Source organism: Neolamprologus multifasciatus, chromosome 18 (genome assembly GCF_963576455.1).
Source record: "Neolamprologus multifasciatus chromosome 18, fNeoMul1.2, whole genome shotgun sequence".
Taxonomy (NCBI): Eukaryota; Metazoa; Chordata; class Actinopteri; order Cichliformes; family Cichlidae; genus Neolamprologus; species Neolamprologus multifasciatus.
Genome location: NC_140456.1, coordinates 34,330,493 through 34,346,319, shown reverse-complemented (window position 1 = coordinate 34,346,319; position 15,827 = coordinate 34,330,493). Strand labels below are relative to the sequence as shown.

Sequence of the window (15,827 nt, the reverse complement as noted above, 5' to 3'; positions counted from 1 at the left end):
TTTCTTGTAGTCATTCCAGGCGGTGCAGAGGTTGGTCAGTCGAGTCTTATAGTCTTGGGTGACTGCTCTATCTACCAGGAGCTGGTGTTTTGATGTAATCGAGTGCTTGCTCATTGGGGGTTATGTGATTTCTTTTTAACTGTAAGGTCTTTAACTTACAATGTAAACCGCCTTGAGGCAACTATAAAAATTAAATGGAACTTAACTGAATCATTTTTATGCATGGTTTAACAAGAGCAGTTCAAGTACTCTGGGACACAGACAGAGGACAAAGAACTGTGAAGTATTTTAATTATCAATTCCCTTATTTCTGTTGTGCAGATGGACATCATATTGAACTCTTCATGCGAGTCATAAGAGTCCAGGTAATTCCAGACCCCCACATAGTGCTTTGAAGCTATTTGAAGCAACCAACAAGGTTCACACAAGATTAAAGACAAGTGCTCCTTATGGACTGCCAGAGACTCTGGGATCTAAGGGACATATTACAAACAAAGCAAATACTACTCATTAAAAGCTCCATACTCGCAGAGTCCAGCATGTCCAGGTTGGGTCTGAGCTCCACAGGCTGCATCTGACTGCTGCCCGCCCTCATCTTTTTGCTCTATTACTCCACACAGATCTAAAAGGAAGAGAGGTATCCATTTAAAAATATAGAAAAACATCTGTGAAAATCAATACAAAAAAATCCTTAATTCAAAAATTCCTTATAATATTCAGAACTCCATTAATTCAGCCACGTTTCTTCCTGTTAAAAGGGAGTTTTTCCTTCCCACTGTCACCAAGTGCTTGCTCATTTGGAGTCATATGATTGTTGGGGTTTTGTTTTCTTTGTATTATTGTAGGTCTTTACCTCACAATATAAAGTGCCTTGAAACAACAACCGTTGATTTGATTTGTGGTTGTATAAATAAAACAATTCAAATGTATTAGTATTAATTTGTATGTACATTTCCTAAGATAGCCAGTCAGGGTGTCAAATCAACAACGATGTGTTACATTCTTAAAAAGAATGACTAAGCTAGCCAGCTCAGCAACACTTAAAAGCCTAAAAGATCACAGAAGACAACTGAAGTGGACAAATTCGTTCCACGGTTAACAAAAACACCTTCGTAGCATTGAGTCGGGTTAAGAAAGCAGCACAGAAAAAGAGAAATGCAGAGAGAAAATAGTCTCAAAAGGGACACAAATGTGTAGGACATTATCCACAAGGGTAAGCTAATATTTAGAAATATGTAACGCTCAGATATATATCTGTGATAAATGGCATGAGATCAACTGTAAAACATACTGGAAGCCAGTGGAAACGGGCCAGAGGAACCCAATTCAGAATTACTAGTATTGGTGTTGGTTAGAACGGTGTGCTTTACAAATCACAGCTTCAACTATGCAGACCATCATAAAACCATTTTAATGTATTCTTTGGTTTCATTTTTAAAGACTGATTTGCTCAAAGAGATGAAACAACTAGTAAATATTCACAAAGACATTTGGAGCAACCATGGACACCTCGACTAAACTGAATTTAACTAACAATATGTTTACTTTCCAGGACAGAGTAGTGATTTATTTACTTGCTAAATCCTGTCTGCCAGCTCTTTGATCTGAATGCAGATCAGCTCTTCAGGGTTCATCTGTTTATTTCTTCATTTCTATTCATCAAGACATAATAGAGTTACAGTTGTGACTTATAAGTTAAATTTTAATTTTAATGATAAAAGGATGGAGCATAAATGCAAATGTTCGTGAGTGTGAAAGAGAGAAAGAGCGAGAGCCCAAAGGCTGTCAGTCCCAGAAGGCCAGAAGTGACCGGCAACCAGCCCTGCTACAGGCCACCCACCCCCGTACAATCGCAGGGCTCCAGGTGCCTAATAACCGCCCGGTGCCCAGCAGTATAATGAAACAGGTTACATTTTCAGGAATGCAAATATAAAAAGATTACCTACAGAAAGCATGTCCCAGCGCCTAGAACAGGGGTTCAATCTCAGTCCATGAGGGCCGGTGTCCCTGCAGGTTTTAGATGTGTTCTTGATTCAACACAGCTGATTTAAATGGCTAAATTAGCTCCTCAACATGTCCTGAAGTTCCCCAGAAGCCTGGTAACGAACTAATCATGTGATTCAGGTGTGTTGACCAGGGTGAGATCTAAAACCTGCAGGACACCGGCCTTCGTGGACTGAGATTGCCCACCCCTGGCCTAGAACAGGCAAACAGAAAGAAATGCTCCCAAACCAACAAAAGACAGATTAGTGCTTGACACAACATACAATTCAGAAGGGGAGAAAATCCAACAGAATATTAATTAAGCTGGGGTTTAATTAGTTTATTCAATTTAATTTCATTAAATTTAAAGTCTTAGCTGTCACCTATAGGCCAAAGCGTCCCAGCTGCAAACTTTTTTAAACTGGTAGAAGAAAAAGACGTTTGATGAACCACATTTCTCTTTCTCTACAAAGAGGAACAGACAAATGCGGAGTAACTTTGCCAGAGGTGGAACAAACCCAGTTTCTTTGCAATAAGAAAGCTTTTTGGATTTACAGAGCCCACCAAATCCCCTAAAATACAAATGGTAAATGGTAAATGGCTTGTATTTAAAACACTGATTACTTGGATTTGACTTTTTCAAAAAATCTTATTTGTATTTCACCCTTAGTTACTATAACGACCCAAGGGTCCAGCGCACCCTGCCTGGGATAGAGTTACTGGGAGTGGATTGTGTGTCAGTCACAGGCACTGGTCCTGGCGCTCCGATCCAGGCTCCTGACACTGGTACATGGAATGTCACCTTGCTGGTGGGGACGGAGCCTTAGCTAGTGGGTGAGGTTAGGAACTACTTACTAGATATAGTCAGGCTCACCTCAAAGCATAGCTTGAGCCCTCGAACAAGCTTCCTGGAGAGGGGTTGGACTCTGTTCCCCTCTTGCTGGAGAGACTATATTATCACAGTCTGCTGTCCCCATGACTCAAACCCAAATAAGTGATTGAAAATGGATGGATGATGTGCATTTTGAGATACTGGTTTAAGTTTACGGTCGTTCAGTCTGACGTCACTAGCCGTGTCTGGGCCTAAACTCCGCTGCAGGTCCATATATCAAACGATCACTATGGCATTACTGAGAGTTGAAAAACTGTCTAAAGTCTTTCATCTTTAATAAAATGATCAGCGTTCTGCTCTACCAGGTGGAACAATTGAGTTTAACATCCAGGCATCCATGAAAACGGAATTTATGACATTTAACGGAGTTAGAAGTTAGCAGGAAGTTAGCTCGCTAGCTTCTAGCTAAATACAATATAGCATGTCCTGACTGCAGGGTTTTGGAAACAAATTAAAACGTACAGTTCTGTTATCACTTCCAACATAAATGAAGACAGAAAACTAAACAGCAGTGACGTTTGTAGGGTTACTGAAGTTTGGCTAGCTGGTATATAATGATGTGCTACGTGACCGCTAGCGACACAGCTATGTTAGCATAGCATAAACAAGCTAACTTTTTTTCCACTCGATAAAAGTTAACGTGAGTGTTCTCGGTGGTCAGGAACAAATGTAATCACATGGCAGGATGCTGTAAAAGGACCAAACTTCAGCCAGGAGAACAACTGAGATAATCGATCCACAATACGAGGTTAGTCATTCATATACTGCTGCATGGGCTGGGCTGTAGCTACATCCTAAGGTTTTAAAACTGAGCTTAAATAAATGATTAGCGGTAATAAAAGCCGAGGGAGGTCAACAGTGATCACTGACTGTTTTAGGAGCTTTTTGAGATTAAATAGAAGAAAATACAAAACATTAAACATGTTAACAACACAAAAGCCATATTAAACGCAGACTACTTTAGGCCCGGAAGTTGGATTCGTCACGTCATCACTTAACGACCGGATTATCAAGCAACCCTGGCTGAATATTCAAATATTCTAATCAAAGGTGGACGTTTGTCATTGGTTGAACACCCTAGAAAAGACAATGTTTTCAGGCACTCTGTTTAATTCCCAGATGAAAAGCAGAGTTATTTAGATTAAACGTTATGCACTTCTCTACTTGAGTTATAGCACTTACAAGACGCATGGTATGAATTTTGAAATCCTAGTTGGGCGTCTGTGCCGCCCGCTCAGCAGCAGCCTTTTACAGCTGAGTAGTTTAAAACACAGAGTTAATCCAGCTACTTCTGTCAGCAGTCACATGGTTTATTTTACGAGTTTCAGTCAGAATTCACTTGAGCAGAGGAAAAGCACTCGTGAAGGTTACAATGATCTGTCAGTGGCCTCTGACAGTGGACTCAACTCTCTGATTCTCCTGTGCTTGCACCTCTTTTCACTCCCTTTCACCTCTGCTGTACTTAATCATTAGTAATGACTAAACTTGGACTCTCTCCTATAGTGTGTCTCTCCCTGTGCTGTTTTCCACTTACTTGTGGGGCCGTTTAGTGTGCCCTCACTAATATGAATGCCATGGAGAAAATATTAGAAAGAGCACAACTCCACAGCATCATCAAAAGTATTGAAACAGAAACCTTTGATGGAAGAAACAGCCTACCTGTCTGAGTTCCAGGAGGAGGTTCAGTGTTGAAGGCAACTCCGTTATTCTGTCACGAAGATAAGATATGATGAGACGCAAAACAGGCACTGACCAGATAAACAAATGAAACAGAACGAAGGGTCTTTAGGATCACAGCAAAAATACAGAAGAGACAAAACAAAACGCGTAACGGCTCTAAACACACTAACATCTCTGTCATGGCCCTGTGTTTTGAGTTTCTTGTGTTTTTGTCATTTTGTGTTATGGTTTAAGGTTCATTTTGTAGTCCTGAGTTTCTTCTATCTTAGCTTTTTGCACATTTAGGCTCCCCTTGTGTCTTTGTCCTCTGTGTCCTCTCTGTGTCTGTGTTTATGTGTGTTTGTGTGTCCTGGTCTCTTGTTTCCCTCTTCTCTTCCCATCCTTGTGTGTCATTCCACAGTTACATGTATGTGTGTTTACCTGGAGCAAAGCCTGCAGCCTGGATGGTTCCCAGTCTCTCAGATAGAAGAGACAGTCTCTGGGATGATGGGCATGCAGTCCAGTCACCGTGCACTGGTCCACTGCACAGGTCTGATGGGAAATAAGAAGAGAAAGCCATTTTTATTTTTCCCCTCAGTCTGCTCACGTAACACTGAAATTAGTAAAAATTAATAAAAACTGTGACCCTTCACTAAACACTAATACTGTTTTTAAAAGACAGGACATAAAAATGTGCAACTGAACTTCTCACGTGATGAAATACACGCAAAACTAAATTGTAATAAAAACATCAATACTGGTTTCTGTTTATTGGAAAGCTGTTGATGAACTGTTGCACCAAATACCAAAGAACTGAACAAACACCACAGCTGCCAACAGCTGTTTGTCTCACGTGAAACAGCCAAAAACAAGAAAACAAATCTGTGCTGCATTCGTGTGTCATCAGTGGATTTATCTCGGAGTCTTTTCCACAGCTGCTGATGTCAAAGGTTCCACCTTCTGAACAAGAAATGCTGTGGCCCAGATCAAACATGAGGATCAGTGTTATGAAGTGCTTACTTTTGTTTCAGTTGTTCAAGATTTCACACAAAACAAATCAAAAACAGTGTTTTAATGATCACATGCTGCTCTCCTTTTTTAGGGATAATAATAATAATATAAGTTGTACACGTGTTTTCACTCCCCACAGTCTGTGTGAAATGATCAGACGTGGACTGGTTCTTTTTCTACTTTACCTGAGGACTCAAAGTGCTTTATAGAGCTAATTCACCCATTTACACTCTAATGTGTACATCGGAGAGCAGCGGGGTCAGCACCTTGCATGCAGACTGTTGCAGCCAGGGACTAAACCACCAGCCTGAGCATTAGTAGATGACTACCCCACACCTCTCACATGTATCCTAGCTAGAGTATCACACGGCTCAAATGACTCCTTGGAAAACGACACCATGAAGAGGACTGTATGTGACAGACTTACAGTGTGGAAAGGGTTGTTGCAGCCACTGCAAAACTGGTAACGACACTGTGAGCAGCAGAAATGCATGCAGCCTCCTTTAGACAGCGCATACTGAAAGCGACAGTTAGGACAAGCTAGAAGGAGGAAGGAGAGGACACACAGGCAGCATTACATTCAAGAAAACCATTTCAGTCTGACATAAATGAGTTGACTTTACTTGGTAACTTGTTACACAGTTAATGTCATGGATCTCAGCACCTTGCTCTGTAAGTTTATATGTCTGAGCTGCTTTGGCTGCTAAACGCTTTTATTTTGTAGTAATAACTTAAAGTTGATTGTGGAATATTTAGGAGAGACGAATTTCACCAGCTGACTTGTTTCAGCGGTGGCATCATGTTACAGAATCACACTCAAATGCAGGGAGCTCTTCAGAATAACACAAAGGCAAACTGGATGTCTAGGTGTCATATACCTGTGGCAACAGACTGAGCACACCTGAATTCAAACAGAGGTGCGGCCCAATACCTTTGTTCATGTACTGTAACCTTACTCGGTTACACAGCATTGACAGGAGGATAACAACGCATGCATAAATGTGCGTGTGACCTGTCTGAAACATACATAGACATCATGAGACATTTACAGAGCAGCAACACAGCACAGAGTGCATTATGGGCTGTTCATAATCGTAATGCTAAGATAGAGATATGCTCAGCTGTGTGTTTGGTTTCAGATTTGTCCCACAGAAAGCTTCTCATGATGGTTTTTTGGCCGTGGATGAAACAAACTTCACGATGAGTGAAAACAAATGAATATCATATGAAATTGCATTTTATTTTTTCAATACAGTGACAGGCTGATGTCATCATAGTAGTTATGATGCTTTAATGATAAAACGTTAAAGTTTGCTCTTGTTTTATCAGAAAAACACTGGCAGACGCCAGGACTAAACACTGAAGTTCACACATGGCATCAATTTGAAAGACTTGAGTGTGGCAGCAGGGTTTCGTTTGCGACAGTGCAGCCTAGGCGGAGTAGTCGAGCGCAGATCCACTGAGCGCTCAACACAGACAGCACCGTCAGAAGGAAAGTTGATAAAATAAATTAAAAATTTTGTAATGTTCATACATATGCGTACTGAACCGAAAGCACTGTATCGAACGGTTCAATATCGATACGAGTATCGTTGCACCCCTAATATTAACCTCTTAAGTACCAACACCCCCAGATACGGCGGCAAAAGCAAGGAGATCGCATTTAGGGTTCGGCATGTATGCTTAGGAGGTTAAGGACAGTCCAGTCAGAGGACTGGAAGTGACAGCTGAAATAGCTGGAAACACAAACAGCTGACCGCCCCGTGTTGTGTCGTGTCAGGTGAACCAGCAGCAAAAAGCCTGCTATTGCAAGATTTTTAGAAAACTTGACCTCTGCCCTTGACCTTAAGGTTGAGGTAACCAGGATTGTCTTGCCTCATTTTCAAGTTATCACATTCACAAACGTGGCTGCCCATGCATCACCGGACTTCAGTGAAGAGGACTCCATGAGTTACGTTTACACAACTAATCAGAGTTTGTGTGTGTTCATATGTGTGTACTTACTGATGCCGTTGTCTCTGAGGTATCCAGCCAGGCCCTGTCTCTGATATTCTGGATCATTCTCTCGTTTCCAGGACTGGAACTGTTCACAGGACAGACCAGCATGCTGAGACTCCCACTGCACACAAACAATGTTTACCAATGAGTACACAACAGAGCGAATAAAAATGAATTAGTATTGTAACAGTTACACAGAAAGATATTTATAATCACGTAATATTTTCTTTTCTTTTAAATTATAAACATTTAGAATATTTATAAAGGCTTGGATTGCACACAAGCACAAATCAAATATACGGACAAAATGGTTGCAGACAGTCTACGAGGACTACTTCACAAAATAAAATATTAGCCCAGGGGTGTCAAACTTATGAGCCCCATGTAGCCCATGATATAATTATATATACATCCCACCAGATCATTTCACGTGTCAGTTATTAACAGCCTGGAGGCAGGGGTGAGACTTTATTTTGATGGGCACACCGTGCTGCCCATTACATTCCTAGACAGACTGGGATCATACCATTAGGTGGAAGAAGGAAGGGGGGGAGTAAGTATAGTGGTACAGCCAGGGTCTTTGAATCAGACGTCATGCATGAGATCACTGTGTTGTGCAGCTTGTTGTCTCAGTGAATGATTTCAGATTCTCAGATGAGTCCACATTTCCATCTTTCACTCGCTGCAGCCACATCTCAGGTTTTCTGACAAGTGATGTGAGTTTATCTGCCAGATGTGGGAGCTGAGCGTCTGTGCATCTGCACGTTCAGTTCATTGAGCTTCAGGAACATGTCGCTGAGGCATGCCCGTTTCATGAAAAAGCTGTTACAGTTAAATTTGTTGGTAAGATCACGGCCCTCTTCATTCAAAAACATGCAGATCTCCTGTCGAAGTTCAAAGAGCCCGGACGGCACCGTCCCACGTAACAGCAGGTGGAGCTCACTGTGATGCAGAACTGTGGCCGAACCGATGACATCACTCATTATGTCATTCAGCTCAGGACTCAGCTGTTTAGCTGAGTCCTGAGCTGAAGCTAGTGCTTCGCGGTGTATCTTACAGTGCGTCCACTGCACATTGGGGGAGACGCGTTCGATTAACACTTGCAGCCACAGCCGTCTGTGCAGATCCCCACACAGTCCTCGATGTTTTTGAACAGTTTCTCTGCGCTGGCTCTGGCAGGAACTTGTTTGCAGAAAAGCAATTCCTCCCTCAGCATCTTCATCAATGAATCGGACATACGTTATCAGCAAACAGTATTAATTCCTCCGCAGCTGTGTGCAGTTTTTGTCTGAAAAGGTCAGCTGACTCGTCTTTGTGCTCTGGATGTTTTGTCTCCAAGTGGCATGTTAGCTTGTTAGGCTTTAAACTGTCACAAACTAGCACTTTAAGACAGACAGCACACTGCTGCCTCTCCTCATCACCCACTGCTGTGCAGGTGAAGCCAAAGGCGAGATATGCTTTATCATATTTTATAGTCTTTGGCTTGGAAGCAAATTTGATGATGCTTCATCCCCGTCAAAACCCGTCCATTATGCTAGCAAGGCCCAAGCATTCGTTTTTCCTTCTTTATTCATACCAGACGCACACGGTTATTACGCTTTCCCCACTTTGAGGGGGAAATGTAATGATTCCTCCAGTTTCGTATTTTTGGACTATTCAGTTAGGACATAACTTTAATGTTAAGGTTCTTAAAAGAGTTGTGAGGAGCAGATGTGCTTGGGATGTCATATTTTTATGGCTTAACAAATGGATAAGACTGCAGCTCTGCAGAAACAGTGAAACCAAACAAATGGAAGAGGCTGAGCATAAAGTGGTAAGAAAACAAGAAACACAAAGAGACACTTACAGGCTTTTTACAGTGAGCACAGAAACTGTTTCGACATTGAAAACAGGTGACCTTCAACTGGTCTCCATCATAGATGAATCCATATGAGCACTGAGGAGAACAAACACGAGGGGAAAGGAGAGGACAAGATAGAAATTTCATTGTACAATAACACTACAACGCAATCATAGTCCATGAAAATGACTTCTTGAGTTGTTTAAGTAAAAAGGTATTTTTAATTAAATCATTTCAATGGATCTTGAAAGCTCCGTGACATACAGAGAGCACAGACTCTCATGTAGTTACCAAGCACTCTGCAAGCAAGATTAATTAATTCATTATAGCCTTTTCAAAATAAATTGCTGAACTAATAACTGGCATTGAGTCAGTCATATTGTTGTGGAAGCATTTTGTCCCACTCTTTGCAGAATTGTTTTAATTCAGCCACATTGGGGTGTGTTAACATTTTAAAGGTTATGCCAACATTTTTCTTCATTTGTAGATATTGGCTCTCATTATGGTTTCCTGGAGTCCCAGTGCCTCTGAAATGGTTCTGTACCCTGTTCCAGACTGTTTCTCACCTGCTTTGCTTCTCATTTTTAAGTCTGTCATGTCTAGTAGATCTGAATTCACCGTTGTGCCAAACAACATTTGTGTTTCCGAGATGAGCTCTATGTTACTCTGTATCGACTCCTATTGTTTGTGTTTATCTTTTTCTCTATTCATTCATTTCTGTTATTACTCAAGATTGCATCATAATCTGTTTCTATAAATGTGCGGGAGAACGTGTTGCTTTTGGCTTCATTTTGTCACACAGGTTCAGTTTAAGTGATTTCTTGATTCAACAGGTCTGGCAGTAATCAAGTGTTAGTAAAAATGAACTTAGTTAATTTGCAGTTAATTCATGATTTTAATAAGGAGAGCAATTACTTTTCCACAAGGAACAGATAGGTTTGGATAGCTTTTTCCCCTTTAATTAAAGAAATCCTCATTTAAAAACTGCATTTTGTATTCACTCAGGTTATCTTCGTCTAGTATTAAACTTTGTTTGATGATCTAAAACGTGTGTGTGAGAAATATGCAAAAACGTGTGAAATTGGGGAAAATTGGGTAAATATTTTTCCCAGCACTGGAGTTACAGATAGAACCATTGTGATGGGAGTGTTGGGTCTGTTTTGCATCTGTGTCACGGACTCTGAAGTTAGCGTTCATCCTCCAGCTTCACTGTGTTTATGCTATGCTAACATAGCTGTGTCGCTAGTGATCACGTAGCACATCATTATATACCAGCTAGCCAAACTTCAGTAACCCTACAAACGTCACTGCTGTTTAGTTTAATGTCTTCATTTATGTTGGAAGTGATAACAGAGCTGTACGTCTGAATTTGTTTCCAAACCCCCGCAGTCAGGACATGCTATATTGTATTAAGATGGAAGCTAGTGAGCTAACTTCCTGCTAACTTCTAACTCTGTCAAATGTCATAAATTCTGTTTTCATGGATGCCTGGATGTTAAACTGTTGCACCTGGTAGAGCAGAATGCTGATCATTTTATTACAGATGGAAGAATTTAGACAGTTTTTAACTCTCAGTGATGCCGCAGTGATCGTTTGACCTATGAACCTGCAGCAGAGTTTGGGCCCAGGCACGGCTAACGACTTCAGACTTAAAGACTATAGCTTCCATCTGGGAAAAGTGAGCTCTTCACTGGTCACCAATTCAATTTCAAAATTTGTAAAACTACTTACTGCACTATTGTTTCATATAAAGAAAATTGAATCTTTAACACATGTGAAGCATCAATAATCCACAAACGTGTACTCAAACTTGCATCACTTTTAAATAGAAATGAAGTAATTACATTAAGTAATTTGTTCATTGAGATTTTGTTGCAAATATTGATCCTGTACTCACGTGACAGCACCAGAGAAATTTGGGGTCCTTGATTAAAGCCTGCTCTGTCAGCTTCTTGTGAAAAAGCTCGTAGACTTCTGGCTCTAGACACTCTCGCAGCTGTGAAGACCAAGTGTTAGAACGTTAACTTCACACAACTGATTTACCTGTCACGACTAGTCCTGTTCCTCCTGTAAAAACATTTGTACTGTAGAGGATCTCTGGAAGATCTTCACCAAGTATGGTGTCGGTCACTCTTTCCCAGGTTTTACTCATACTGCAAACATTGCGTTGTATGTTTGTCACTCTTAAATATGAACACCTTTAAAATAACACAAGTAAAGACAAAATGCAGTTTTTAAGTGACGTGTTTCTTATTAAGAGGAAAAAAATCCAGACATACGGCGGTTGGTGAAGAAACTCTTGCCCCCTAATAACTGCAATCAGGAGTTTCAAATAACTGGCATGAGTCGTTAACGGCGCTGTGGAGGAATTTCGGCCCACTTGTCTTTGCAAAATTGTTGCAATTCAGCCAAACTGGAAGGTTTTTGAGAATGAGCCTTTTTAAGGTTGTGCCATGGCATCGCAATCGTGTTCAGATCAGAACAGTGACTGGGCCGCTCCAGAGTCTTCATTTTGTTGTTCTTCAGCGACTCTGAGGTGGACTTGCTGGTGTGCTTCGGATCATTGTCCTGCTGCAGAACAGAAGTGCACTTCGGCTTGAGGTCATGAACAGATGGCTGGACATTTTCCTCCAGGATGTTTTGATAGACGGCAGAGTTCATGGTTCCATTTACCACAACAAGTCTTCAGGTCCTGAGGCAGCCCCAGACCATCACACAACCACCACCATATTTTACTGTTGGTATGATGCTCCTTTTCTGAAATGCTGTGTTACTTTCACTCCAGATGAAATGGCACATCACACAAGTTTTGTCTTGTCAGTCCAGCGAATATTCATCAATCATCAAGATGTTTTCTGGCAAAACTGAGACGAGCCTTTATGTTCCTTTTGAGTCAGTCCTGGTGTAGCTTTGGTCAGCCGGCCACTCCTGGAAAGGTTCACCACTGTTCCATGTTTTCACCATTTATATGTTTTTATACTTATTTTTTATACAAGAGATATCAATTACTTATGTTCTCATTTGTTCCTGAATTTCCTTGGATCACAGCATGATGTCTGGGTTTTAGGATCTTTGGTCTACTCCACTGTCTACTGCAGGTCCTGTTTAAGTCTTATTTAAGAGATTTCTTAAAGTGCCACAATAATAAAAATAATTATTATTATTATTATCATAACAATAATACTAACACCCTCATTTTGTGTTTACTTGTGTCATCTTTGTCTAATATTTAAATTAGTTTGATGATCTGAAATATTTCAGTGTGACAAACATACAAAAAATAGGACCTCAGGAATGAGCCGAACACCTTTTCACACCACTGTGAATAAAACTGGTGACAGTCACAATCACAGGTATTAATATAATATTAATACTTCATTTCACCCTTTGTCTGCAGTAATAGAAATATAAACAACGCACTAACTCTAACACAGCTGCTCCACAGACTGACCTGGACATGCGCTGCATTAGGACATAATGATATGACCAAAATGAAAGTGATTACTACCACTCTCTTACAATATTACTCTCATGAATGAAAAAATTCTGAATAAAAATTTAAGTTCTGTATAATTAGTAAGCCTAGAAAAACAATATTGCAATAACTAAAGATACATATCGTGTACATGTTCAGGTTTTTGATATTTTATGGGCCGAACGATAATCGATGACATAAATAATAATCTGAGAAAGGAATGAAAATATGTTTTACTGTTAAACAGGAGAAAAACATAATCAGTCCCTCCAGCATTTTGAAACTGCTGCTCATCAGCCTGTAATTCATTTTCAACCCAAACCAAAGTTAGATGTTGTTTGTCAACTGAATTTTCTGGCAACCAAAAGTTTGGTACATTAACCTCTTGTATATTTTGTACTTTGTCCAAAATGTTGGATTGGAAATAAACTCAAAGAAGTGGAGACACTAAATCGTACCCTGCTCAGCTAACAGCTGACAGAGTGAAGCTAATGTTCTGCTCATTAATATAACATCAAGACATTTAATCCGTTTTAGAAAAGCTCTGCAGAGAAACAACAACTGAGCAAAGAAAAAACAAAAAAATGCAGATAATAGTTTCACTGAACTGTAAGTGATGGCAGGCTGACATGATGACGATGTAGCAGAGAGAGGAGACATTCTCATGTATTTGCTTGCCTACCTGGATGTCCAGGGTGGAGAAGTAGCTGTTGAGGTGTTCGGGGTCATTGATGTCAGGCTCCCAACAGACTGGACACACCATGTCTCTGATGTGTTTGTCCCTTACAGCGATGGTAAAGTGCTGCTGAAAACAACCACAGCACACAGAGCACTGACACGACGTGAGAGACTGCATCTGAGAAGGGAAGGTGGGAGGAAGCAGAAAATCAAGAGATGGAAATCATTCAGAAAAATATTTAGTGACCCAAAAGCATCTGTAAAGTAACCCTAACTTTGCTGTGAGGGAAAACCGAGAGGCAGATGGGGCATTCTTTAGCGAGCACTCGCTTGATAAATTCCCTGTCGTGGGACTCTTGCACTGCCTGCACCACATCTTCTAGGGAATAGGGGGCGCTGTGCTCCAGAAGAAGCGACAGGGCCAGCTCACAGCGACCCCAGCTGGGTAGACCGTAGACTGCTAGAAGCCACCGACATACACGCTGAAAAAAACAATAAAATCACGTTAAAATAGACGTCACATTTTCTACCAGTAATGTCAAACATGGGGTCTGTGTAAAGTACTGTGTAACAGCTGCAAGTCACTCCTCATTTCTGTATGTTTTGCTGGGAAAGTGAGCATAGCAACTTCTCTTCACTGGCTTCCTGTTAAATCTGGAGTCTTAAATAACTAATCCCCAAAAGTGGATTTTGTTCATCTGGACGTAGCGTTTTCAGGGGGAGAAATAATTTGTTACTCATCCAAATGACTTCTTCAGTCTCAGCTGACTGATCCAGCTAAATCCAGTGGATTTAGTGGATCCAGAGTGGTTTGGTTTAAACTAGATTAAAGCCAACAATGGTCTTAAAAAAATTCTATATTTTAAAATAAAATAATGAAACATACTAACCGAAAATGGATTTAGCTGCATTCTGGATGCAGTAGCTAGTGAGCCTATTGGAGACTGTAACAGCCAATCAGAATGTTTGCATCCAAGTCTGTGATTGGTTGGTTTTGTGGCACACCTATAATGGTGTACAGAGAGTTGAGCGTGCACGGAGCAGAGGTGTTGAGAGTAGTGATGTAAATTTGATTCTTTTTACTGAATCGAGTTTGAAAGAGTCACTCACCAAAGTGAATCGGGTTTTTGAGTCATTTGATTCACTGAGTCAGTTGCCCAGAGAGTGCAAAAAGTTTACATTTTCACTCAAACTTAATTTGTTTCTCTTTTCATGTAAATCCTACTGCTAATATGAATGATTCTAAAAAAACAACTATTTTATAGAGCGAAAAAAAAAAGATTTCTAAAGAGAACATTTATTATTTATTTTTATTTTATTTTATTAGATTTTACTCAAATGTGTATATTTTCTCATCTAAATGTCCACTGAGCTGTGAGCCAGGGGGCGGTAATGAGCATTAACATTGGTTGCCAACCAAGAAGAAGAAGCTGTGAGCCAGGAGGGAGGGGGTGAGTAGCTCAAATGTGCTGTTAGCATGTTAGCAGAGCGATGCTACTGTGAACGGAGCTATTTTCTTGATGTGAGCTTCTACTCAGGGTTTTTTCTTCCAGTTCAGAGCAGAAATGTTTGTGTTAAGAAACTGACTGTTGTTTCTTTTCCACACAGTTTTAATTATAAGCTAGATATATTTCTACTAATGAAATTAGTTTGCTAACAGCAACAGCGACGAGTCGGTGAGTCAGTTGGGCTTGTGAATCATGATTCACGAGTCAGTAAAGTGATTCTCGAGTATTGAACGATTCGTTCATGATTCGCACGTCACTATTTGAGAGTGAGAGCGAAACACTGAGAGCAGGTCTGCAGATGTCTGTGAGCACAGAGCAGAGATCTGAGCGAGAGGGGCTGTTACTGTGTGTATGGATAACAGCAAAATTCATTTCTTGCAGGCAGAAATGAATTTTGTTCGCTCGAATTGAACTTTTCTGCACTGAAAATAATTTTCTCCTCAAAATACAACATTTGCACTTGCATTGTTTTTATACATGTGCTCACAATAGAGACACAAAAATAACGCTGTAGAGTTTTTCCTTCCCACTGTCACCAAGCACTACTCATAGAGGGTTTTCTCTGTATTACTGTAGGGTCTTTGGCTAACAATATAAAGCACCTTGAGGCAAATGTTGTGATTTGGAGCTATGTAAATGAAAGTGAACTGAACTGGACCTTAACACTGAAAATGGTCAAGAACAAGGACAGGACTGAAAATGTCCAAAGAAAACCTTTAAATCAGAAAGACAATGACCACTTTAAAAAAATGCCAAGAAATCCCGACTCCTTGGAAGCAAAAT

General features: G+C 40.5%; 2 protein-coding genes across 6 annotated transcripts in view; one reads left to right on the top strand and one right to left on the bottom strand.

The window, feature by feature from the left end:
• tmem68 (transmembrane protein 68) overlaps positions 1-15,827 on the top strand; it is a 287,792-nt gene that overhangs the window by 61,239 nt on the left and 210,726 nt on the right. The window lies entirely within an intron of this gene.
• rnf31 (ring finger protein 31) overlaps positions 1-15,827 on the bottom strand; it is a 46,768-nt gene that overhangs the window by 6,932 nt on the left and 24,009 nt on the right. For 4 of the 5 annotated variants that reach the window (XR_014870814.1, XM_085141105.1, XM_085141107.1 and 1 more), the window contains exons 14-22: positions 13,812-14,018; positions 13,541-13,714; positions 11,281-11,379; positions 9,390-9,479; positions 7,550-7,664; positions 5,973-6,085; positions 4,976-5,086; positions 4,535-4,583; positions 526-622 (exon numbers count right to left, since the gene is read on the bottom strand). Coding sequence is in view for 4 of the 5 variants with exons in the window: in XM_085141105.1 (XP_084997231.1) it covers positions 526-622; positions 4,535-4,583; positions 4,976-5,086; positions 5,973-6,085; positions 7,550-7,664; positions 9,390-9,479; positions 11,281-11,379; positions 13,541-13,714; positions 13,812-14,018 (1,055 nt within the window). In the remaining variant the exon portion in view is untranslated. Of the gene's footprint in view, positions 1-525; positions 623-4,534; positions 4,624-4,975; positions 5,087-5,972; positions 6,086-7,549; positions 7,665-9,389; positions 9,480-11,280; positions 11,380-13,540; positions 13,715-13,811; positions 14,019-15,827 lie in introns of those variants that run through there. The other variant, XM_085141108.1, reaches the window with a different exon arrangement.